This window comes from Phocoena phocoena, chromosome 19, assembly GCF_963924675.1.
Source record: "Phocoena phocoena chromosome 19, mPhoPho1.1, whole genome shotgun sequence".
Lineage (NCBI taxonomy): Eukaryota > Metazoa > Chordata > Mammalia > Artiodactyla > Phocoenidae > Phocoena > Phocoena phocoena.
In genome coordinates, this window is record NC_089237.1 from 274,053 (window position 1) to 298,176 (window position 24,124).

Genomic DNA, 24,124 nt, shown 5'->3' on the forward strand with positions numbered 1-24,124 from the left:
GTGCCTCCCCATTTCTTTTGTACGTGCCTGGCTCCCTTTGCCCAGTTTTCTCAGCAGCTCTTCTGTTGCCTGCTTACCTCCTACCTGTTATTCTTACGATCAGGGGATGACCTTGCCTTAGAGTGAAATTCATCAGGATTTCACGCTCTTAACTCAGAACTTTAGTCCTCACACTTTTCCTGTGTCCTTGAACATCCTTCTATATCACCGATCTCAGAGGAAGAGTTTCCATTAAGACTTATCTCTCCTCTTCCGGTCACCTCACAGAACTTGTCCCTTCTCTTCATTTATCTTCAGATTCTTTCCAGCTACTCGTTCTTCCTCCTCAGCCTGTAAGTAAATTGATTGATAGACTGTTTTTATAAAAGATACTTTATTTGGCCTTTATTTCCTTTATATAGCTACTGCCTAATTTCTCCTTTTCCCCCATATCTCTTATTTGTCCCTTAACCAACACAGACTAGTACTAGGCCTTAACATTTCACTAAAACTGTTGAGCTCAAAGTGACCAGGGACTTCCCCGGCGGTCCAGTGGTTAGGACTCCGCACTTTCCCTGCCATGGGCCTGGGTTCGATCCCTGGTTAGGGAACTAAGATCCTGCAAGTGGTGCAGCCAAAGGAAAACAAAACAAAACTCAAAGTGACCAAATCTTATGAACATGCTTCAGTTGTAGCCTTACTTGACTTTTCTTTGGTATTTGGCACTATTTTCTACCTCTTTCTTCTTGACCATCTTGTTTCTTTTGGTTTCTTTGATACACATTTCTACTTATCACAACTCTTGCTACATGATCTTCTGTCTCTTTTATAATTTCCTGTCCACCCCTTCCCATCTGTCCCTAGGCCTTAAGTTGGGGTTTCCCAGGGTTCTGTCATGGTCCCATATAACTCTCTCTGCATTCTGTGCTTTCTTACCATAAACTAGTCCAATTCCACAATTTCCATTACTTGCTCCCTGATGGTGACTTCCAAATCTGTATCTGCAACCTCAGGCTGGCTTTAAGCAACTGTTCTCTGTTTTCAGGTACTTATGCCTCATCAGCAGCCCTGACTCACAGTTTATACAACTGGAAGGGCTCAGTACCCACTGGAGGAGCTGCAGTGCCAATTAGGCAGCCAGGGGAGCTTGCTGATAGAGTAAGAGGGAAGCAGCAGTGAGAGTAGGCGTCCTGTGTGTTTGGGAACGGGTGCAGAGAGAAAGCAGAGGGCGTGTGCGGCGGTACAGCAGCAGCACCGGTAGTCAGAGGACCAGGATTAGGGTTAGGACAGACCCAACTGGGAGAGTCTTAGGTGCTGTCAGAGCAGCTGAAGCCAAGACAGCCAAACGTCTCTCACGTCTTTCTTTAAAATTTTCTGTTGTGGTCTTTCCCTGTTAGGGGACTAGGCAACCTGATAGACATGTTTCATTTTCTTTTCCACCCTGATGCTTCGTCCTGGGGCCTAGGGGGAAAATGTCCTAGCTCTCCTTGACTCAGGATTAAGAGGAAAGCAATAGAGGAGAATCTAATTCTGATAATATTAGAGTCAGACTCCTTCAGACTTTACAGTCATCTCCCCTGCTTAGCCTGTTGTAGTATCGTAGAGGAGCACAGTCTTGATCTAAATTTCTGCGACAGTGGCCCAGCTTCTTGTCCAGCTCAAAGTCAGAAGTGAAGAAGGCAATTGAAACATCAGCTTATCCACGGACACAACCTTGACATCTAATCATGGTCACCCTCATGCAATCAGCGTGTGCCTGTCAACAGTATCTTCTGGAGAAAGGTGTATCTCAGCTGAAATGTTGCTTCAGTCATTAAAAAGATGAAGATTTATAGGGGAAAATGTTTGTTGATAAAGAGCCTTAATCAGGTTCTGAGACAGTTGAAGAGCAGGCATTGCAGCTGCCTGGGAAGACTGGAGCAGAGTTACCATCCATCTCATTTCATTTCTGAGATAATTTATACATACCCAGTAGTCTTCAGGGTCTTATTGGCCAGATTTAACGTTGGTCCATTTGAGCTAGACATGAGGATGCTCTTGGGGCATCATTGGCACATCGCAGCCATCTGTGGCAATAGCTTGGTTGCCGGGTTACCCCAGCTTCAATGCAGGAACAAACTGCTTGTTCTGTCTTCTTGAGAGTGGTCAGTTTCATGTCACTTAAGATCAGACTTGTGTTTCAGAAGGCTGACAGCACTCCCTAGCTTAAAAACCTTTGGTAGCTTGCCACAGTTTACAGGATTAAGAACATGTTTATTCTCAGTATTGACTCATTCAGGGTCTCGTGTAATTGGGCTTCTGCAGTTTCATCTGATTTCAAGAAGGGGAAGATTCGCATGTAAGTCCAGTTGTAGCTCTATGTGCACAGAACTTCTCGTCTCAAATCTGCTTCAGTGTATAAGCTGTTATTACCTTTATCTAGTATGTACTTCCCTCATACTAGATAAAAAAAACTCCAGCTTTTTATGCAAGATTATCATTATCTCCATGAAGTCACCTTTAATTTTCTCAGGCTCCAGGATGTCATCTCACGTCCTCTTACAACACCTCTAATGTTATGTTTACATGTTGGTATCCTCTACTGGACTCTAAGCCAGAGCTTAGAGCTTAGCAGACTTGTGTGAAAGGCCCGATACTAAATTTTCAGGCTTTGTGGGCCATGTGGTTTCTGTTGCAGCCGCTCACCTCTGCCATTGTAGTGAGGAAGCAGCCGTAGATAGTGTGTCAATTTGCACAACTGTGGCTGTGTTCCAGTAACACTTTATGCACAGAAATCCGGTGGACTGGAAGTGGCCTGGGGGTCGTAGTTTGCCAACCCCCGCTCTGCACTCCTGGGGGTACAGACTGAGTCTGACTGTTTTTTTATCTCCAGCCCCAGGCACAGTGTCCTTGGTAGGCCCTCAGTAAGTGTTTGTTGAAGGAATAATGGCAAAAATTGACAGCCAAGCTTTTAATGCAAAGGCGATATAGTACTTTTTTTGTTGTTCACTTCAAAGTTATTTAGACTGAGACTTTTTTATATTAATATAGATACGTTTGAGGAAGAGATGTACAAAAACAATAAAATCAGAAGGAAAGAACACATTTTAATGATTTATATCAGAAGGAAGTAAATGGTTATCTTTCCAAGGAAGAAAGTGTGAAAATAAAAATAATGTTTTTAAAGGAATTAAAGTGGATATGCTAATAAAATAGTAGTATCTTTCCTTGTGACTCACATTTAATATGTGGGCTTTTTTCTGTTTCATCGTTCCTAATTTAAAGAATATTCCCTCATTTGATTGTCAGAAAGTGATTTATTGGGCCCCCAGCGCTCCTGCTATTACAGATAAGAATGGATCATATCTTTTAGATGTGCTAGGGGTGGGAAAAGGCGGTGAACCACAGGACTTAGATCTTCCTCAGCTAAAAAAATACTTCTTCTTTTTTTAGTTGGATTTGGAATCAAATCCACAGAACAGAAGTCCTGAATCACGTCCTGGTGTTGTTTATCCCAAATTTCATCGCAAAGACAATCTCAACCCAAGACACATAAGTCTCCCTGTTCCTGCTCCCCATGCACAGTATGCAGTGCCCAGTCGCCATTTTCATCCACTTCCCCAGCTGCCAAGACCACCGTTTGCAATTCCACAGCAGCACGCCTTGTCAAGTCAGCAGCAGAATAATTTGCCTGAACAACCAAATCAGATGCCGCCCCACCCGAATCAGGGAGTCCCGCAGCAGAATCCGCTGGGTCAGCCGCCTCCTCAGCTTTCTGCTGCCTGTCAGGCAGGCCCCAACAGTGCTTTTTTTAATACTCCGGTTTCTCATCGACCACAGTCCCCTCCTGCAGAGGCTGCACTTCCTGAGCAGCAGCCCCCTCCCATGCTGCAGGGGGGCCACAGTCCTCTGCGAGCCATTGCGCAGCCCGGCCCCATTCTTCCTTCACATCTGAATAACTTCGCTGATGAGAACCCCCCAGGACTGCCTGTAGGAGAGGCTTTAGGTAAGTTCTCTGATCGCTGCTGGATGTGACAAGTTCAGAGATGATTTACTCAAATGACATTGCTGTACAATATTTCTTGAATCAGGATTGATTCATTTCTTCAAGTAACGCCAGCAAAAGAATCAATCAGTTAGTGTGGTAATCAGAATCTAGTTCCAAATGCTATATAATACTAAGCGTCCAGTTGATGTCAGGTTATGTCGTATGTAGGTAAGGAAGAATCATCATCATCCCCATAACGTGAATCACTGGCAAGTTTAGAAAACATATGCTTTCTCCAAAACTCAAATTGTAGCCGTTTCTTTCTGGAGACTATCTGGTTGTAAAAACTCTTGAAAGAATTAACTTGAAACCCGAAATGCTGAAAACGTAAACTTCGCACCAATGTTTCTACAGATCGTGTGCATGGGAGTGTGGCCCTGGAAGCATTACGGCAGCAGCAGGCGCGGCTCCAGCAGTGGAGTGAGCATCACGCCTATCTCAGCCAGGGCAGTGTTCCTTACCCACACCATCACCATCCTCACCCTCACCCTCACCTCCAGCATCTTCCCCAGCCGCCCATTGGATTACATCAGCCACCAGTGAGAGCAGACTGGAAGCTCCCCAGCAGTGCCGAAGATGAAGCAGAAACAGCTGACTCAAGGTATCCCAGCAGACTGACACAAGCCCCTACTGTTTTCCTTCTTGAGTGGTGTCCTTTTAGCCTCAGACTGGAATATTGTCCCAAAGAAATTGGATGCCGGCCTTCTAGGTACATTGCTCCACAGTTCTGTCGATTGACTCTAAAATATAGAGCATCTTTTGAGAAGTAACTCTTCTGAAAATCTAGGCATGGACGACCCGCTGTGGCTCGTAAGTTAATGTGGCCTCTTGCTTTGCAGTCCTTCTGAAAGAAACGTACCATCACTGTGCGTGGTTTTTTCATACTCAGTCATAATGCAAAGAATGCAAAGAGGACAGGATTAAATTAGAGGTCAAAAGTTAAAAATTATAAATTTATCATCAATATGTTTTTTTTCTAGTAGCACGGAATTCTACCGTCTTTTAAGTATAGGTGTTTGAGTGTTCAGTCCTCATTCTAAACTTGTTTTTATGGTGTCATGTGAATGCATTGAAGTGTTTCCTAATCCCTTCTGAATAAGATCCACCATTATGGTGACGTTTTATAGCCATTAGTTGCCAAAGGCATGTAAAGACCAGGACAGCTGTTTTTACCACCAAGGGAAAAGAGAGAAATCAGATACTTGGGCATATTTAGCGTCTTCAGGTCAACACCTATGAGTGTTAATGCTTCCTGCTCTTGAGATGAATTAACGTTAGTTCTGATTAAATAGTATGCTGTTGTTTGTAAAAATTACACATGTAGTTGATTAAGCTCTCCTTAATGTGATGAAGCTTTTCTTTTGTTTTCTCCTCCTCATATTTCATCATCCTTATGTAGGTTTCAAGACTTAATCAGAGAACTGTCTAATCGTGATCAAAGTGAAACACGGGAACTAGCTGAGATGCCGCCACCTCAATCAAGACTTTTGCAATATAGACAAATTCAGACCAGGAGCCCACCAGCAGTCCCCTCGCCCCCGTCCAGTGCAGACCACAGTACCCACTTTTCCAACTTCAGTGACAGCAGCAGAGACCTCGAAGTAGCCAGCAACCCAGCATTTCCACAGCGCCTGCCGCCGCAGCTGTTCAATTCGCCTTTCTCGTTGCCGTCTGAACACCTCGCCCCTCCTCCCCTGAAATGCCTGGCACCTGATGGAGCATGGACTTTTGCCAGCTTACAGCAGAATCGCCTGATGGGGCCGGGTTTTCCCTATGGCCTACCTCCACTGCCGCCCAGGCCACCGCAGACCCCTTTTGTGCACATGCAGAGCCATCAGCCTGCTGTCAGCCAAGAGCCCTTCCACCCGCTGTCGGCTCGCACGGTGTCGTCCTCTTCGCTCCCCAGCTTAGAAGAGGTAAAATGTCTTTCTTCTGCGCTTCTCCTTTCAGGATCGTTGATTGTGAAAAAGATCAATATTTGTTGGTTTGATGGTGACGGTGGACAGATCTTAACTATATTTAATAGTCTTGTAAAGATAATATTTTCTTGCAACTTGTTTATTTTTCAGCTTCATTTTAAAGAGTTGTTTATTTTTTTATTGAAGTCTAGTTGGTTTACAGTATTGTGTTAGTTTCAGGTGTACAGCAAAGTGATTCAGTTATATATATATTTTTTCAGGTTATTTTCCATTGTAGGTTATTATGAGGTATTGAATACTATTCCCTGTTATACAGCAAATCTTTGTTGCTTATCTGTTTTATTTATAGTATTCTGTATCGGTTAATCCCATACTCCCAATTTATCCCTTCCCCCTCTCCCTTTCCCTTTTGGTAAACCATAAGTTTATTTTCTATGTCTGTGTGTCTGTTTCTGTTTTGTATGTAGATTCATCTGTATTATTTTGTAGATTCCACATGTAAGTGGTACCATGGGATATTTGTCTTTCTCTGTCTGACTTCACCTAGTATGATATTCTCTAGGTCCATCCATGTTGCTACAAATGGCAATATTTCATTCTTTTTTATGTCTGAGAAATATTTCATTGTGTGCATGTAGGTGTGTGTATAGGTGTGTGTGTATGTGTGTGTGTGTGCATGTAGGTATGTGTATGTATGTGTGTGTGTGTGTATATATATATATACACCGCATCTTCTTTATCCGTTCATCTGTTGATTGACACTTAGGTTGTTTCCGTGTCTTGGCTATTGTAAACAGTGCTGCTATGAAAACTGGGGGTGCATGTATCTTTTCAAATTAGAGTATTTGTCTTTTCTGGATATATGCCCAGGAGTGAAATTGCTAAATCATATGGTAGCTCTGTTTTTAGTTTCTTAAAGAACCTCCATACTGTTTTCCACAGTGGCTGCACCAACTTACATTCCCACAAACAGTGTGGGAGGGTAACTGTATCTCCACACCCTCTCCAGCATATTCATTATTTGTAGACTTTTTGCTGATGGCCAATCTGACCAGTGTGAGGTGATACCTCACTGTGGGTTTGATTTGCATTTCTCTAATAATTAGCAATGTTGAGCATCTTCTCGTGTGCTTTTTGGCCATCCGTATGTCTTCTTTAGAGAAGTGTCTATTTAGGTCTTCTGCCCATTTTTTGATTGGGTTGTTTGTTTTCTTGATACTGAGTTGTATGAGCCATTTGTGTATTTTGGAAGTTAACCCCTTGTTGGTCAGGTCGTTTGCAAATTTTTTTTTTCCATTCCTTAGGTTGTCTTTTCGTTTTGTTGATGGTTTCCTTTGCTGTGCAAAAGCTTTTAAGTTTGATTAGGTCCCACTTGTTTATTTTTGCTTTTATTTCTTTTGCCTTGAGAGATTGGTCTGAGAATATACTGCTGTGGTTTATATCCAAAAATGTTTGGCTGTGTTCTCTTCTAGGAGTTGTTTGGTGCCATGTCTTATATTTAGGTCTTTAAACCATTTTGAGTATATTTTTGTGTATGATGTGATGAGGGAGTGGAGTGTTCTAATTTCATTGATTTACCTGAGGCTGTTCTTGGAACTTATTTTAATTTTCCCCTTTTATTATGCTATTTCAGGCTTTGTAGAATGGTCATTGTTACAACCTGAAGCCTTTTATTGCTGTTTTAGAACACTTAACATCTGACTGACTTGAGGAGGCTATTCATTCAAGAAGCTTCATCCTGTCTGATCTGGGGAAATGGTTTTTAGTGGCTCACCTTTTTACTTACATTATATTTGTTAATTACAAATTTGTTCATTAAGGTTTTCCATAGATGTTGGTTTTCTCAGCCAGTGGTCAGTTGCAGGGGCTGTGCTCTTTCTCCTGTCGTTCATCCTGGCGCTTTCTTAGACTGGGGCAGTTAATACACAATGACACTGATTCCCAAATATCAGAATTTGCAGTCTTCAACGTAGAATTGACTCTGCTAAACTAAGCAATCTAGGGTAAACTGAATTATACTTTGGTATTGCTAAAGAGCATCTTTATGGACATTCACTGATATAAAAATCTTAGTAATTCTAGGTTATAAAATTTCAAAAACGGTACATTCGGTGTGGACTATAAAAATGTTGTCTAGCTGTTCCTGTTAAGCTTACCGTGATTAAAGGTAAGAATGTGTAAAGCTCGTGTGGTCATTATCAATCACAGATGTCTTCTTTTTTTTTTTTTTTTTTTTTTTTTCAGATGTCTTCTTAAAGCAGGGTAAACATTTTGAATTTTGAGATATGAAAAATATTTTTTTGACATTAGCTTCATTTTGTCAGTTCCTTAATGATTTCTAAAGGCTTTAGAAATAATTTATTCATGTTTTGCAAATTTTCTGCTACAGATGCTGATTAAAAAGTCAAGTTTCATAGGGAAGCTTCTATATCTTATTTGTAGGGTTTTGGAGGTAATTTGTTCAAATTGTTCCAGTATTCATTGATTGGCTCATCATTGATTGGGTCCTTCTTATCACATATAATTTGCAATATTTTCTCTCATTTTGTGGACTGTCTTTTCCCCCTCTTGAGAGTATCCTTTGATGCACAAAAGTTTTTAATTTAGATAAGGTCCAATTTATCTGTTTTCTCTTTGGCCGTTCTGCTTCTGGTGTCATGTCTGAGAAACTGTTGTCTAATCCAAGATCACAAAGATTTACATCTACCTTTCCTAGTTTTAGTTCTTACATTTAATTCTTTGATCCATTTTGAGTTAATTTTTGTACATTTTATGAGGTATGTGTCTAATTCATTATTTTGCATGTGGTTCAGTTTTCTTTGCACTATTTATTGAAAAGACCATTCTTTCTCCATTTTATGGTCTTGGCAACCTTGTCAAAAAATCAACTGACCACAGACCTATGGGTTTATTTCTGGACTCTAAATTCTCTTCCTTGATCTATATATGTCCTTATGCAATACCATGCTGGCTTGTATACTGTAGCTTTGTAGTGAGTTCTGTATTTGGAAGTATGAGTCTTTGGTACTTTGTTTTTCTGTTTCAAGATTGTTTTGGCTATTCTGGGTCCCTTGAATTACCATATGGAATTTAGGGTTAGTTTGTCAGTTTCTGCAAAAAGAAATCTAGCTGGGATTTTAAAAGGGATTGCATTAAATTTGTAGATTAACTTGGGAAGTATTGCCATCTTAACAATATAAAGTCTTCTGGTTCCTGAACATGGTACCTTTCCACTTATTTAGGTCTTTTAAAATTTCTTTCAACAGTATTTTGTAGTTTTCCAATTATAAGTCTTACACTTCTTTTGTTAAATTTATTCCAAAGTATCATATTATTTTTTGTGCTATGGTACATGGAATTGTTTTCTTAGTTTCATTTTTTGGATTGTTCACTGCTAGTGTTTAGAAGTGCAATTGATTGTATATCTGCAAACTTGCAGAACTCTTTATTAGCTCTAATAGATTTTTTGTGTGTGAATACCTTAGGATTTTTTATGTAGAAGATAATGTCATCTGCAAATATAGTTTTGTTCTTTCCTTCCAACCTAGATGTCTTTTATTTCTTTTTCTTGCCTAATTGCCTGGCCAGAACTTCTAGTATCATGTTTAGGGTACATTTTTGGCAAAATTAGAGGAAGACAAGCATTTCCGGCGTGAGTTTTCCAAATTTCCTTCTGTTATTGATTTCTAATTTCACTCCATGTGGTTGGGGAACTTACTTTGTATAATTCTAATCTTTTAACATTTATTGAGACTTGTTGTATGGCCTATCCTGGAGAATGTTTCAGGTACACTGGGGAAGAATGTATATCTTACTCTCGTTGGGTGGCATGTTCTATAGATATGTTAGGTCTATTTGGTTTATATTGTTCAAATTTTCTCTTTCCTTTGGGTCTGCTGTCTAGGTTTTATATCCATTATCAAAAGTAGGGGGGCTTCCCTGGTGGCACAGTGCTTCAGAGTCCGCCTGCCGATGCAGGGGACACGGGTTCGTGCCCCGGTCTGGGAAGATCCCACATGCCGTGGAGTGGCAGGGCCCGTGAGCCATGGCCGCTGAGCCTGTGCGTCCGGAGCCTGTGCTCCACAACGGGAGAGGCCACAACAGTGAGAGGCCCGTGTACCGGAAAAAAAAAAAAAAAAAAAAGTAGGATGTTGAAGTCTCCAAATATTATTGTTGAATTGTGTAGTTCTCCTTTTAATTCTGTCAGTTTATGCTTCATGTATTTTGGGGTTCTGTCCTTAGGTTTACGTATGTTTATAATTGTTAAATCTCCTTGTCTACCTTTTATCATTATATGATATCCTTTCTCTCTCATAACAATTTTTGTCTTCAAGTATGTTTTTTTCTGATATTTGTATAGCCACCCCAGCTCTCTTTTGGTTACCATTTGCATGGAATGTCTTTTCTCATCCTTTTGCCTTTTGATTTTGTTGTCATTTGTTTGTTCAGTGATTTTTCTGAACTAATTTTTCAAAATTTTAAATTTTGAACTAATTTTTTAAAGTCAGTATTTGTCGTGTGTGGCCTCTGAAGTTTTTCTTCCATGGGCTTAATGATCAACTGGTCATTGCCCAGAGGTTTCCTTAACCACCCCATTCCAAAAACATTGCCCAGTTTTTGCAGAGGCATCTGTGTGTACGTGTATTTGCGCACACCTTCCGTACTCGGCCAGGCAGTTTACAGCTACCTCTGCTTCAGCTTTAACTTCCTGCTTCTCCAGCCTCCAGATCAGCCAGAGGTGAGAACTTTTCTGGCCTTTCCTGAGCACGTGCACAGCATGTGTGTGGTCTTCTAGATTCCCAGGGAGGAACAGGTCTGAGCTATTCGAAGTCTTTATTCCCTAAAGTATCTTAAAACCCAGCCTTTCCTCCAAAGCTTTTTGTTAGTCTGTTGTTTGGTCCAACTGCTATCCATTGCTTCAGGCAGCAGCAACTAAAACATCGGCCTTGTAAGTAATTTCGGTATGGCCGCTTCAGCACTGGTTGAGTTCTGAGTTAGATAAGAGTCGTGTTGTTTTGTACCAGACAGGTGAAAACAGATAATTACAGCTCTTTGACAGTGAGGCCCCTTCTGCTCTGGTAGTAGTGCTGGAAACGCAGGGTCTTATTTTCAAGGCTACCACTCAGCTGGAGAAGCAGGGGCATGGGCCTGTGGGAAATGAAAATACTGCAAATCTTGCTCTTCTTACTGAAATTTTCTGGTTTCTCTTGATTAAGTGCTCCCCTGGTTGCTGCAAGCTTTAGTTTCCTAAATTCCAAGAAAGTTGATTGTGACGGTTTTTGTCCGTTTTTTCATTGCTTTTATGGAGTTCCTCGTTCCACCATTTTTACTGATAATCCTTGTGATATTTTGATCTAACCAGTAGAATGAGTTCATAATGTTTGGGGGAAATAACATGCCACAGTTTTTATAAAGTTTTGTACTTTGCTAAATAATGTTGGGTACTGAATAGTGTACTTTTAATCATTGATCTATTTAAATGTTTCTTAGTTTTGGAATTTAAGTTCTCTGTACCTTCGCGCTTTTAACGTTTGTTATTACTGTTTAGCTGTGAGTACATGAATAAGTACCTTCAATTGTCAGTGGGTTCTTAGAGTGCAATTACTTTTGCAAAAACATTTGGTCACCTTTATTTTGATGCATGAGATTCGCAAATGATGACTGACTTGCAACACTGAAGAAAATACCTTGACAAGGAAACTATTATTTTTACCACATTTACCAGGATTTGACGTTTTCAGTACATTAGGATAACTTCTGTGTGTTATGTTGTACAAAACGATTTTGCATGAATCATCTCACAGAATGAATGGTTTATATGTTTGCTGTTTATTTCCAACCTTTTAAAATAATTTCCTTAACATTAACAATACAGAAAAATGTGTTATTTCCCTACCTACTGTTAATTCTTTCATTGCTAGAAACCTTGGTAGATGAAGCTTATGTTGGATGAAAACATCTAGATGTTAGCTTAACAGTTAACTTGAACAGATATGGTTTTTCATGTTGTGTTTCATTAGTTTTCTCTTTTTTTAATAATAATTTTGATTTTCTTTTGACAAATGATATACCTGGTCAGCATGGAAAATGTGGAAGTTAGAGAAATTATTCCTCATTTCACTATACCAGGATAGCTCCTGTAATGTCGGGGAGGAAGAAATTGCCTCTACCCTTCTAGATTCTTCTGGCTGGTCTGAGAATTAAATTGACATGAGACAGCTTTAATAGGAGAAAATCAAACAAAGTTTAATATCATCTGTACATGGGAGAGACCCAGGAAAACTGAGTAACGCACCAAAATGGTCAAAGCCCTCACCTTAAATACCATCTTCAGCTAAGACAAAAGGATGTGGAGTGGTGGTTGGAGTTCAGAGTGCAGGAAGGCAGTTGGCTTGGAGATGGAAAATCAAGTGTGTGGTTTGCCGGCAGTGCAGCCAGTGGGACCCAGAGAGGAATTTTAACAAACAGGCTTTGCTGGGTTCCTCCTTGTCTAGACACTTAGTTCGCACTATAGTGATCTCTGGTGACATCTCCCTTCCTGGAACAGGTCCTCTATCTGCATTCTTTTAGGCAGTTAGCGGGAAGGTCAGAGATTCTTCCTGAGTCTTTTGGGCCTTAAAAACAATCAGCCTAAATTAATCCTCAAGCCAGAGAGACATTTTGGGATAGCCAATTTTGTTCGCCCACAGTAACAGATAGCTTTTCATAGCATTCACAGGTGAGAACATGTGGCTGTCATGGAGGGGTATTACTTGTTGGAGACGTGAAACAATTTTTTTCCCTAATTGCTGTGCTCAGTTATATCGCCCCATCAAACCTTTCTTTCTACCAGGTCAAGATCCCTAAACGTGATCTTGATCCTATTCAATGGCACTTTTTGCTACTTAAAATTTTTAGAGTCTTCTCATTTAGGTGCTTAAGGCATCAGTCCATGGATTTTCCTTACCTACCTCAAAAGCCCGGGCCCTCAGCTGCTTGGAATGAAGCTAGGGCTCTGTGGTTTGGTTGTAGTGCCTGCACCCTCTCCCACTTCTGGTTCTTTACTGATGTGATGAGATAAGGAGAACAAAGAGCAGAGGTGCCTTCCTTACCTGGACCAGGTTACAGACCATTCCTGATTGGAAATAGATTGATAAATTTCTCCAATTTGATTTCACATTTCAGTGTAAGCTTGAGGTTATGATTTAATTTTCTCCAAATATTTAGCCAGTTGTTTTCATACTCTTTATTAAATGATTGCATATTCACTAGATAGAATAGTAGTTTTCTTGTCAGATACTAAATTCTTTATAATACCACTGTATCACATTTGTGTTCCAACTCACTGCTGTTAGGGGGAGGGGGAGATGAAATGCAAGGAGCAGCAATAGAAGTTGTCTCTTGGCTTCTGAACTTCCAAGGATTCAGTTTCTAGTAATTTTGGCATGATTTGGGATTTTTTCAAGGGTAATTTTGATCTGAATAAGGTTTTTCATTTTGCATGGTATCTTTACAATCTAATCTCTGAGTAAGATGCAGTTCTTCAGTATATACTGCAATCTGTTTCTGGACTTTCTATTTTTCTCCTCATCTGTCTATATGTTTCTGTACCAGAATTACACTGTTTTAATTTTTGAGACTTTCTGGTATTCTAATTTGATAGTGTGACGTCTCCCTTATTACTTTGTTTTTTTCTTCTAGTTTCGGTTTGGGGAGTGCCAGGGAGAAGAGGTTATTTTCTGGTTTTTCTACCAGAAGTTTAGAATACCTATGTGAACTCCTCTCCCCGAAACGGAAACAAAAACCTTTCTTAGTTTTTAATTTCGCTTACATCAAATGGATAGCTTAAACTGGGGGAAATTTTGTCTTTACAAATATTTTAAACCTCTCATTTAGGAACTGTACAGTCTTCAATATTTTAATTTTTTTTTCCTTCTTCCCTCCTTCTCTTCCTTTTTTCTTTGTTTTCTGAGTGTTCCTCTGTAAAATTCTGTAGTGTTTTCATTTCTGGTTAAATTTATTCTTAGGTTGAGTTTTCCTTGCTTTTTGTTTATGAACAGGACCTTATTTTTTTCCCCATTATACTTTCCAGTTATTTTATCTTGAGAGATGAATCCTCATTCTTCTTTAGTGGAGATAGTTTTATCACGTTAAAAAACTTTTGTTTGACATAGAGCCAGCAGTGCAGAACACTGGTGCAGAACAAAGCTTTTGCCATTTAAGAGGTACTTTGCCATGAAATAATAGTTTGATTAAAAGTCCTCACTAGTAATAAATGGAAAGTCCCTTTGAAAAGTGTCATATTGTAAAAGTCTCCGAGTAAGCATTTGGAGCTGCATGTTTTTGTGCTGCGCTGGTGGCATTGTTGTAATGGCCTTCTAACAAAAACGGAATTTTTGTAAGTCACTCATTCTGATCAGCTTCCTATAAATCAGCATTTACTTATGCCATCTTAGAGATGACGAGTAAGCCTCTGTGAGGTATCTGCTTTGAAATAGTTCTGTCTTATGTGTTGGCTTTTGAACAAAGACACTTTTTAACCCATCTGTTTATTTTCATTTTTTTCTTTCAAGCAGCTAGTTTTGAGGTTAGTTTTCAAAACGATTTTCAGGAAGTACTTGTCCTTCAATACTCAGTGATTTCCATACTGTTGTCTAATCATCCTCCCTCTCCCCCGCCAAGTCTCCTTCTATGAGCAAGGTATTATTGTACAGATGTAGCTTGAAGATTATATTCTTGGCTGATCAAGGTAGTCTGCCTGTTCTGACTTGAAAGGTGGATGGATGATGATAGGTCATGATTTATGTTGCATGACCAGGTAGTATTGCTGTCTTCTCAGATCGTCACTATGTGGTATCTAATGCATATAACAGAGACAGTGATCAACAAATTAATAAATTAGACCTGTAATTTAAGCATGAATATGCTTAAATTATCAAAGCTAATCATTTAAATGAGATGCTCTATTTTAATTAAGGTTTCTGGCACCATAGTTAATGAGACTTGGAATTTCCACCAGAGCATTTAGCTCTTCCTTAGTGATTAGCTTTGATAGTATAATTATAAATAGAGCCCTAATTCATTAAGTTGCTAACCTTTCCCCCAGTGATTTATTTATATATATACATGTTAATGGCTTGCTAACCTTATACATTAGAGGTGTACCTTATAAAACAGTGGTAAGCAGGTTATGAATTTTTACTTAAACTGACAACAATCTTTAAAAATAGAAATTCATACATGAGTTTAGTCATTTAGCTTTTTCTTCTTAAATGGCTTTGGAAACTTTAGCATTACACTTTGATTTTTAGAAGGAGATATTAGCAGTGGACTTAGAAAATAATGATCATATGTTTAGCAACATAACAAATTCACAGTTTAAGCATGAAGAATGTTTATAAACACACAAACATATATGGAGTCCATACTGAACCCAGGACTAAGGATCTCCAGCAGAGGAGAATAAGCCTTTAAGGAATAAATAATGACATTATTTAAGACCTGAGGACTCTAAAATTAAATTCTGCATGCCAGTCATTGATAGGGTTGCCATCTAAAAGTAAAGGAGCAATCTGCTTGGCAGGAGATGTGTGTAGAAAGAGTAGTCTTCTCTTCAGGAAAAAAACTGAGAACTGGGCAAAGGCAACAGGAAACAAAAAGTGGTCAGGAAATAAGAAAAGAAGAAAGAAAATAAAAGGTGAAAAGTATAGTTTATATATTGAACAGCCTAAGGGCCCACAGGACTGAAGTGTAGGTGGAAATAAAAAGGCGTTCTCTGTCAGAAATATATATGTATTTTTATAGGCAAGGGATCTTTTTCTCAAATTTTTGTTTGCGGGCCCTTCTCTTTCAGTGTACTTCATAGGAATTTCCCTCTGTGGGGAGAAAAGCTGAAATTTTAAACTCATTGCCCATAATGCATACTATTGTAATCAGTTAGCATGCTCTCTATAGTTTTTTAAATTTAAATAACTTAAATAGGCTTGTATATGTCATAACACTTTAATTATTTTAGCAAATACATCAAATTGTTGATGGCTGTTAAGGTCGGTGATGGATGTTTGGACTTTTTAATAATAAAAAGTTAAAATATATCCTCATTGACAAAGACTTTGATTTTTTGAAGGCTTTGAAGTAAAACTTAGAACTTTGGGATTAGTCAAGGCCTTGAAGATCACTTATTCTAACTCCTCCTTTTAAAAAGAAACTGAGGCAATGAGATGTTGAAGGACTTAGAACTTAAGCAGTTACTAATCACAGCAGAGCTGAGACTCCTGACCTCCAGTCTCGCGTTGTTTCTGGAGCATCACACTGTTGTTCATATCCTTATGCCACAAATAAGGTTTACTCCGAGAAAGCAGGAAGTGATTGCAGTTACATGAAGTAGACGTGGCAGGTGGGTGGGTGAGACCAGGGGTGAGACAAATCATGTTCTTGAGACCAAATAATTAAATCTTCAATTATATGAAGTTCTCCTTTGCGGAGAAGGGGAGGGATGGTGGTGGAGAGAGAAGGAGATGGTTCATTTTAGAATTCCGTATTCTTAGAGCTATCCATTTCTACCTACTAAATGTTTGACAGCTCAGATAATTAACTTGGAGATCTCAAATATCAGAAGATTAACTATAAGGAATTTATTTCTCAATGTTCTTTAAAAATTATAAACAGAATTCTCTGGCATTACCTTCTTTTTTGAAATTAATTATGATAACTGTGATTCTTCATAGTTATAGTTATTCTTCAGAGTTATCATAGCTATGAGTTGAAGGTAAACTTCTGTGTACTATTTTATTTATGTTAAGCTGACATATTTTCATCGTAAGAGGGATTGTGGTCTATAATTGATAACTTGACTGTTTCACATTCAGGAAGATTTGACAAGAGCCAGAATGAGTCAAGGTAGCTCAAAATGTCACAGCAGTGAACCTGACATTTCTCTCTTAGATGTAATATTGCATTCCTTCTAGTATCTCCTCTATTACCTTGTGTTTGGATGTAGGAAAAGAACATCGCTTGGTGGGAAAATACTGTTTGCAGAGTGTAAGTGCCCTTGCCTGTGAAATGCTTTCAAATGGTATTTTTCTTTATTTAGACCTAACTTGATTTTAATGCACTTTGGTACAAAGTCACGTTCATTTTAGTGTACCTTTCTTTCAAGAAAAACAAAACAAAACCCAGAGATAAATGTACTGTGGTTTTGAAAATTAAGATAAATTTTTGCTTCTATTATGATTGAATCTTATCAACCTAATGTGACATTGACGTTTTCAAACTTCTGTTAAGATCATGCATTTTATTTTAAAAATAATTATTTTAAAATAATATGAAAGAAATGGTGGAGAGTGGCATAATTATTTAGGTGAGAGATGATGCTGGTTTGGACTATGATGGAGCAGTAGTAATGGCGAGAAGTAAATTCAAGGTCTGTTTGTAGCTAAGATCTACAGGGATTCCTGATGGATCTGATGTGATGTGAAATGCGGTGAAATAGAACCACCTCTTTCTTGTTTCTGCTAACTACATTTCAGTTGCTCAGCAGCCACGTGTGGCTCAGCACCGTTTTACTGAACAGTGCAGGTCCCCAGCATCTCGCATACCACGGAAGGGTCTTTTGGACAGAATTGCTCAACTGAAGGACTCACACCCTTCAGCTCTTTGAAACTGTCTTGTATTATTTCTTTGCTAATTGCCTACCATCTTTTATTCTCTGTTTCTCACTTCCTGAAGCTTCTGTTGATAAGATGTTAGACTTCCTGGATTCTTCAGATTCTTTCTTCCTCTCACATTTTAATGTTTGTATTTTTCCTGCTGTCTGAGATTTCCTTCATCTTACCTACAGACCCTTCTATCACACTTTACATTTGAGCCCTCAGATTCTTTAATTTCCAAGAGTTCTTCCTTCTCAGGTTTTTCCTTTTTCATAGCATCTTATTTTTGTTTTTATAAATGCAGTGCCTTTTCTGAGGAAACCAATTGAGAGTTTGTTGTTTTGTCTTAGATTTTTAGTAAGAACTAAAAAAGCATTTAAAAAATATTTTAAAAACATAATTGCTACTTCTTTTTCCTGGGCCCTCCTTTTTTCCTGTTTATCTGTGACCATCTTTTACGCTGGAGACTCCCTTTAAATGTCCGGTAACCCTTGATTATCTGTGTCCCTGAAAAGCAGTTTGGGAGTTTTACGGTTCCTTAATGACTCACTGCCTGGCAGGCTTTTCCCTGGGGACTTTTTAATGCTTGAATCTTCTGGTTGTTGCAGAGGAGTGCAGAGTGAGACTACTTGTTCTCTGTACAGACTTTCAGTTAATCCCCCCCGTTTTATCCCTTCGTCCTCCCTTCACTTTCCATGGTAGCTTGTGTTTCTGAGGCCCGAGCCTCTCTGGAATCCTGCAGAGTGGACTGATTCTCCTTTCAACTGGTAGCTCTAACTCCATCCTTCTTCCACAGACAGTCTTCCATGTGTTCCAGAAATGTGTCCTATGTTGATGGCCAGTCATCCAGTCTTGATTGTTATAGATCCTTTATGTTCATTTATTATTATTTTAGTGGAGTCTTGGGCCAGTCTCCACCATTAACTGGGGATCATGCCTTTAAAAAAAAAATACAGTTTCAGAAGTTATCAAGTCCTTTTCAATAGATTACATGACATGAACCCATAGACATTACTGTTGCAAACTACAGTTTATCCAACACACATTGCCTGGCTTGCTAATATTGTTTTTAATCTTATAGTGATACTCCTCTCCTGGTTTCTTTCTTCCTAGGTAAGTCGACAAAACTATAGCACATTGCTTTAGACGTAAGATCATAACCTTACTGGGAGCTAAATTGAAGTAAGTTAGTAGAGCCCAAGAGTGTTCTATAGTCAGGAATTTCTTCTTCAAAGCTTGGGGAAATTAAATAGAAAATATGGTATGTGTTCAACATTAAACGTTTAAATCCTTTTGTTGAATACTTATTGGGGACTTTTAGGTTCTAGGCATGGTGTTTAGGTGCCGAGAATACACAAGTGAGTAAGGTCTGATTTCTGCCCCAGAGTCTTTGCGTGTCCCTGACATTTTAATTTAGGTCAAGGTTACATTGCCTCTTCTTGGATCACGCAAATCCAGGCCAAAAACATATTTTTAGATTAAAAGAAAAACGTGAGCATCTCCAGAGAATCAGTTTTGTTAGAGAACCAATAACCTTCATATTGTATGAAAATTTATAGTTGAACAAGATGTAAAGCGATGGAATTTAGTGGTATTTTAGACGAGTAAATGTGTAAAGTCGTGAAAAATTATTAAATATCCTAGAAATGAGATAAAACTCAGAGAGTACAGGCTGATAGTCCAGATTTTTTTTTTTAACCTGTTCAGTGGTTTTTTTAGAAAATTAAATTTGACTAGTTTGAGTGCCAGGCATGTATTCTTTAGTTTATCACAGCATAACTCCGTATTGTTCAACACCTGGTCTGATTTACATTACACGTTTAGGTTATAGACCTGGTCCTACGGGCATTAGAATTTTCCAACTTTAAATGAGTGAAGAAATAAAGTGCAGCTATTAAATATGGTGTAATAAATGAGTTTTCATGACATAAAAAGATATCTGTGATATTTTAGTGAGAAATTACCAGGTTGTATATATCATTTTACGTGAAGGTGTATGTTCATATGCATACAGGGGAAGATGCTCGTAATACCTGGTTTTCTGCTTTTAGTGATGTTAAGTTGATTAACGTTTATCGGTGATCAGATGACAGCAGTCTGATCCACCAATTTTAGAAGTTCCCAGCGACCTTTCAGATTTAGCAGCTATTGATGACTGTTGTTTAGAACTGTTGTTTCATTAGAGATGGCAATTTAAAAATTCTTTGTTTCTTTTGTATCTATTTTTCTTCTATGAAAGAGAACTTCTCCTCACTAAATGTTTCATTCCTTCAAATCTGGCCTATATAGAAAAAATGAGTAGTTCTTGCCCTTTGTTTTCTTGCCCTAAATTTTCAGAGTAATGAATTGGTACCTTAGCAGGCCCCAGAGATGACCACTCAGGCTCCCCTCACCGTTTTTTCCTTTGGAATATCATCATGAATCAGGTATCATTATATATTTGAGTTTGCAGTTCATTGTAGCCATTCTGCAGTGGGACACACTGTTATGTCTCTGGCCAGTGGGAGCCCCTTCATATTGGTGGCTGTGTTCTTTGACATATTGACAGTGACTTTTGGTAGCTTCCTTGCTTTCAGACAGGACAAGATGTCTCTAGCTCACCTCGTACCTGTTCCGCCCCTGACCAGGAATCAGGTGTTTCTCAGGGCAGCCCTGATGGAGACTGTAGTCTGGTACTGAAGGTGCTCTCTGGTACTGCTTGTCCCTGCTTTTTCACTGGGCAGAGCCGGGAAGTACTTTGTTTTTTGAGAGAAAAATAAATCATGAGTTCATATTGATACTTCCAAGTCAGTGAAGGATTATAGGGTTTTTAATATTTGTGTTTTTCACTTTACACTAGAGATCATTGTTCCTAATAAATGACTAACAGCTAGTTATTTGCTTTATATGTATATACATACACATAGATAAGATATAGATAGATAAGGGTGTGTGTGTAATAGTTTCATAATAACAGTACTGATGTTAAATTAGCAATAAATGCAGTTGAAGACATCTGTGTGGTTCATTTTGTCCTAAGGCTATATCCCATAGATATATTTAGTTAAAATACTGGATTTTAGGGGCTTCCCTGGTGGCACAGTGGTTGGGAGTCTGCCTGCCGAAGTGGGGGACGCAGGTTCGTGCCCCGGTCCGGGAGGATCCCGCATGCCGCGGAGCGGTTGGGCCCGTGGGCCGTGGCCGCTGGGCCTGCGAGTCCGGAGCCTGTGCTCCGCGGCGGGAGAGGCCGCGGCAGTGGGAGGCCCACGTACCGCAAAAAAACAAAAACAAACAAACAAAACTGGATTTTAAAGGTATCTGAAATAATTCTTCTGTGTGTGGTTATAGCACTCATTCGATAAACATTTGAGTTTATTTCTATTTGGTTTTAGTTTTCAAATCTAATTTTGATTTTAGGAAGCACTTATCAGTACATGGTCCCAAAGTCCAAATTATAAAACAAGTGATATTCACAGGTTAAACTTCCATTCCTGACTCTACTCCTTCCTTATCCCTTCCCCCTATAGAAAACAATTATTTTTTTAAATTAAACTTCTCATTATTTCTTTTTGAAAATAAAAGCAGATACTTATGTATGTACATGTACCACCCTTTCGTAGATAAAAGGTAGCATGTTATACATGTTGTTGTGTATCATGATAGATCAGAGCTCATCCATAGCAGTATTTAGAAATCTTCCTCATTCTTTCTTCAGCTGCATAGTACTTTCATTATATAGCTGTACCGTGGTTTATTGAACTGGTCTCCTATTGACAGACATTTGGATTGCTTCCAGTCCTTTGCTATTAAAAAATACTGCTTCAGGGCTTCCCTGGTGGCACAGTGGTTGAGAATCTGCCTGCTAATGCAGGGGACACGGGTTCAAGCCCTGGTCTGGGAGGATCCCACATGCCGCAGAGCAACTAGGCCCGTGAGCCACAATTACTGAGCCTGTGCGTCTGGAGCCTGTGCTCCACAACATGAGAGTCCGCGATAGTGAGAGGCCCGCGCACCACGATGAAGAGTGGCCCCCGCTTGCCACAACTAGAGAAAGCCCTCACACAGAAACAAAGACCCAACACAGCAAAAATAAATAAATAAATAAAAATAAATAAATAAAATAATAAAATAAAATTAGAATTTACCAAGCGATCCACCAATTGCATTAAAAAAATAAATAAATAAAATAAAAAAAAAATAGTGCTTCAGTGAATAGCCTTATGCACATGTCAGAAGGATCTCAAAAACTTTTATTTATGTGATGTTTAAATATCTATCAACAGTTTTTTAAATATAAGCTATCAGTGTTTAAAACTAATAATTTAAAATAAATATCAATTCATTTAAAAATTATAATAATAAACTCATTCCTTGTTAACAAAAATAAGTGTATTTTCCAAAACAAAAATGTTTAGTGAAAAGAGTGCCATTTTTTCAGTTTTGCAAATCTTCTGCAATATGTCATTTTGGTTGACGTATATGAAGAAAACTCTGTCATGCAGATATGTACCTGGAAAAGGGATTTTAAATTTTAATGACCTTTTCAGATAATTATAGATACTCTCCCTTGATACTACACCAAAACTTGGCAGTTAGTAGTTTCTTAAAGGTTAGTTGCAATATGGAGTCAAAAATTTCACTGTGATGGCCCTGATCACAGCAAAAGCTTATGGGAGCCAGAACTCTGAGGGAGGGGAGCCATCTCTGCTTGGTGGGCCTGTGGTGCCAGGAGAGTGGGGCCAGACCTTGTTGCCTTTTCCTGTCTGTCCTCCTGCCCCTTGGCCCTAGGCTCTGCACGTTGTGGGAGTGGGTGGTTTCTGGTAAGAGGACTATCAAGGGGGCTCCCAAGGACCTAGAAATCACCAGGGAGCTCATGGAGAGGAGGAGCTTAAGAAAGTGACTCTGTGGAATTGTTTATGAATTCGTGGGCCCAGGTCTGATGTACACATACATGGATCAGATCCTAATTAGCATACCAAAGACATGGAGAACTGAGCTGATGGATAGACCTCTGCCCAGGTCACGGACTGAATCCAGAGTGGCAGGCACTCAGTGCAGATCCAGATAGCACCACAAAGGCTTTAAAAACTAAGCTGACTTTGAAACCATAGCCCACAGAAGACAGGTTGGAACTTAACATTACCACATCAGTTGCCTGCTAAAACAAAAATATCAGTATCAACATTCTCCGTAGGATTTAAACAAACCCAGGGTCTCATGAGTTAATATTTAAAATGTCCATAATACAATCCAAGATTACTCAGTATATAAGAAATTATGGAAATCTCAGCTCACACAGGAAAAGCCCATCAACAGGTGCCCGCATTAAGATGATACAGACTTTGGACTTATCTGAAAAACACTTTAAAGCATCTTATTATTAAAGTGCTCCAAAGAGCAATCACAGACCTCTTGAAACAAATGTTAAAAAGTCTTAGCAGAGAAAGAGAAGATATTTAAAAAAAAACAAAACAAAACCAAGTAGACATTTTAAAACTGAAAAATGCAATAACCAAAATTTTAAAACTCACTTGATGGTCTCAGTAGCAGAATGGAAATGACAGAGGAGAGAGTCAGTGAACTTGAAGATCAATAGAATTTACCTAATCTGCACTACAGAAAGAACAAAGATTGGATGGGGTGTGGGGGTGGGGAGGAACACAGAGCCTCAGAGGCCTATGGGACAAAAACAGAGGTTGAATATTCAATCTTTTGAATTTCATCAGAGTCCAAGGAGGAGAGGAGAAAAAAATGTGATGCTGAAAAATATCTGACAAAATAATAGCAGAAAACTTCCCAAGTTTGGTGAAAGACATAAGCCTACAGATTTAAGGAGCAGAGTGAATCCTAAATAGGATAAACCCAAAGAAATTTGCACCTGGGCATATTATAATCAAATGGCTAAAAGCAAAAAGCAAAGAAAATAATCCTGAGAGAAGCCAGGGAAAACACATCTCATTAGAGAACAATAATGCAAATGACTAATGATTTCTCATCAGAAACCATGGAAGCCAGAAGGAAGTGGCAAACATTTTTAAAGTGCTGAAAGAAAAGAACTTTTAACCCAGAAATGTATATGCTGCAAGACTGTCCTTCAGGAATGATGGTAAAATAAAGACATTTACTGATAAAGGAAAACTAAGAGAATTTTTAGCCAGCAGACCTCCTCTAAAAGAATTGTTAAAGGAAGTTCTTCAGACAGAGGGAAAATGATACCAGAAGGAAACTAGGCACATCAGCAATGGAAGTTGAGCAACAGATACAGTAAATATCTGGATAAATATGATAAACTGTTCTCCTTGAGTTCTATCAAAATTCCCAGTTGAGAGCAAAATATATAACATTGTCTGATTGTTTTTCAGTATATATAGATATAATATATAAAACAACTATAACTATAGCATAAAGAGGAAAAGTAAAGAACCGAATATGGTAATAAGTTTTCTACATCTCAACTGAAGTGATAAAATATAGATTCTAAGTAGATGATGAAAAGTTAAGTATGTATTCCATTATCCCTAGAACACCTATTTAAAAATCATATAAGGAGACATAGAATCACAAAATTAAAATGAAATTACAAAAACATGTTC

The 24,124-nt window shown here is 38.8% G+C and overlaps 1 protein-coding gene across 1 annotated transcript in view; it reads left to right on the plus strand.

Annotated features, from left to right (window-relative positions):
* Positions 1-24,124, plus strand: part of HELZ (helicase with zinc finger) — a 148,964-nt gene that overhangs the window by 115,403 nt on the left and 9,437 nt on the right. The window contains exons 29-31 of the mRNA XM_065896821.1: positions 3,412-3,964; positions 4,361-4,607; positions 5,406-5,922. Coding sequence (XP_065752893.1) covers positions 3,412-3,964; positions 4,361-4,607; positions 5,406-5,922 — 1,317 coding nt within the window. The remainder of the gene's footprint in view (positions 1-3,411; positions 3,965-4,360; positions 4,608-5,405; positions 5,923-24,124) is intronic.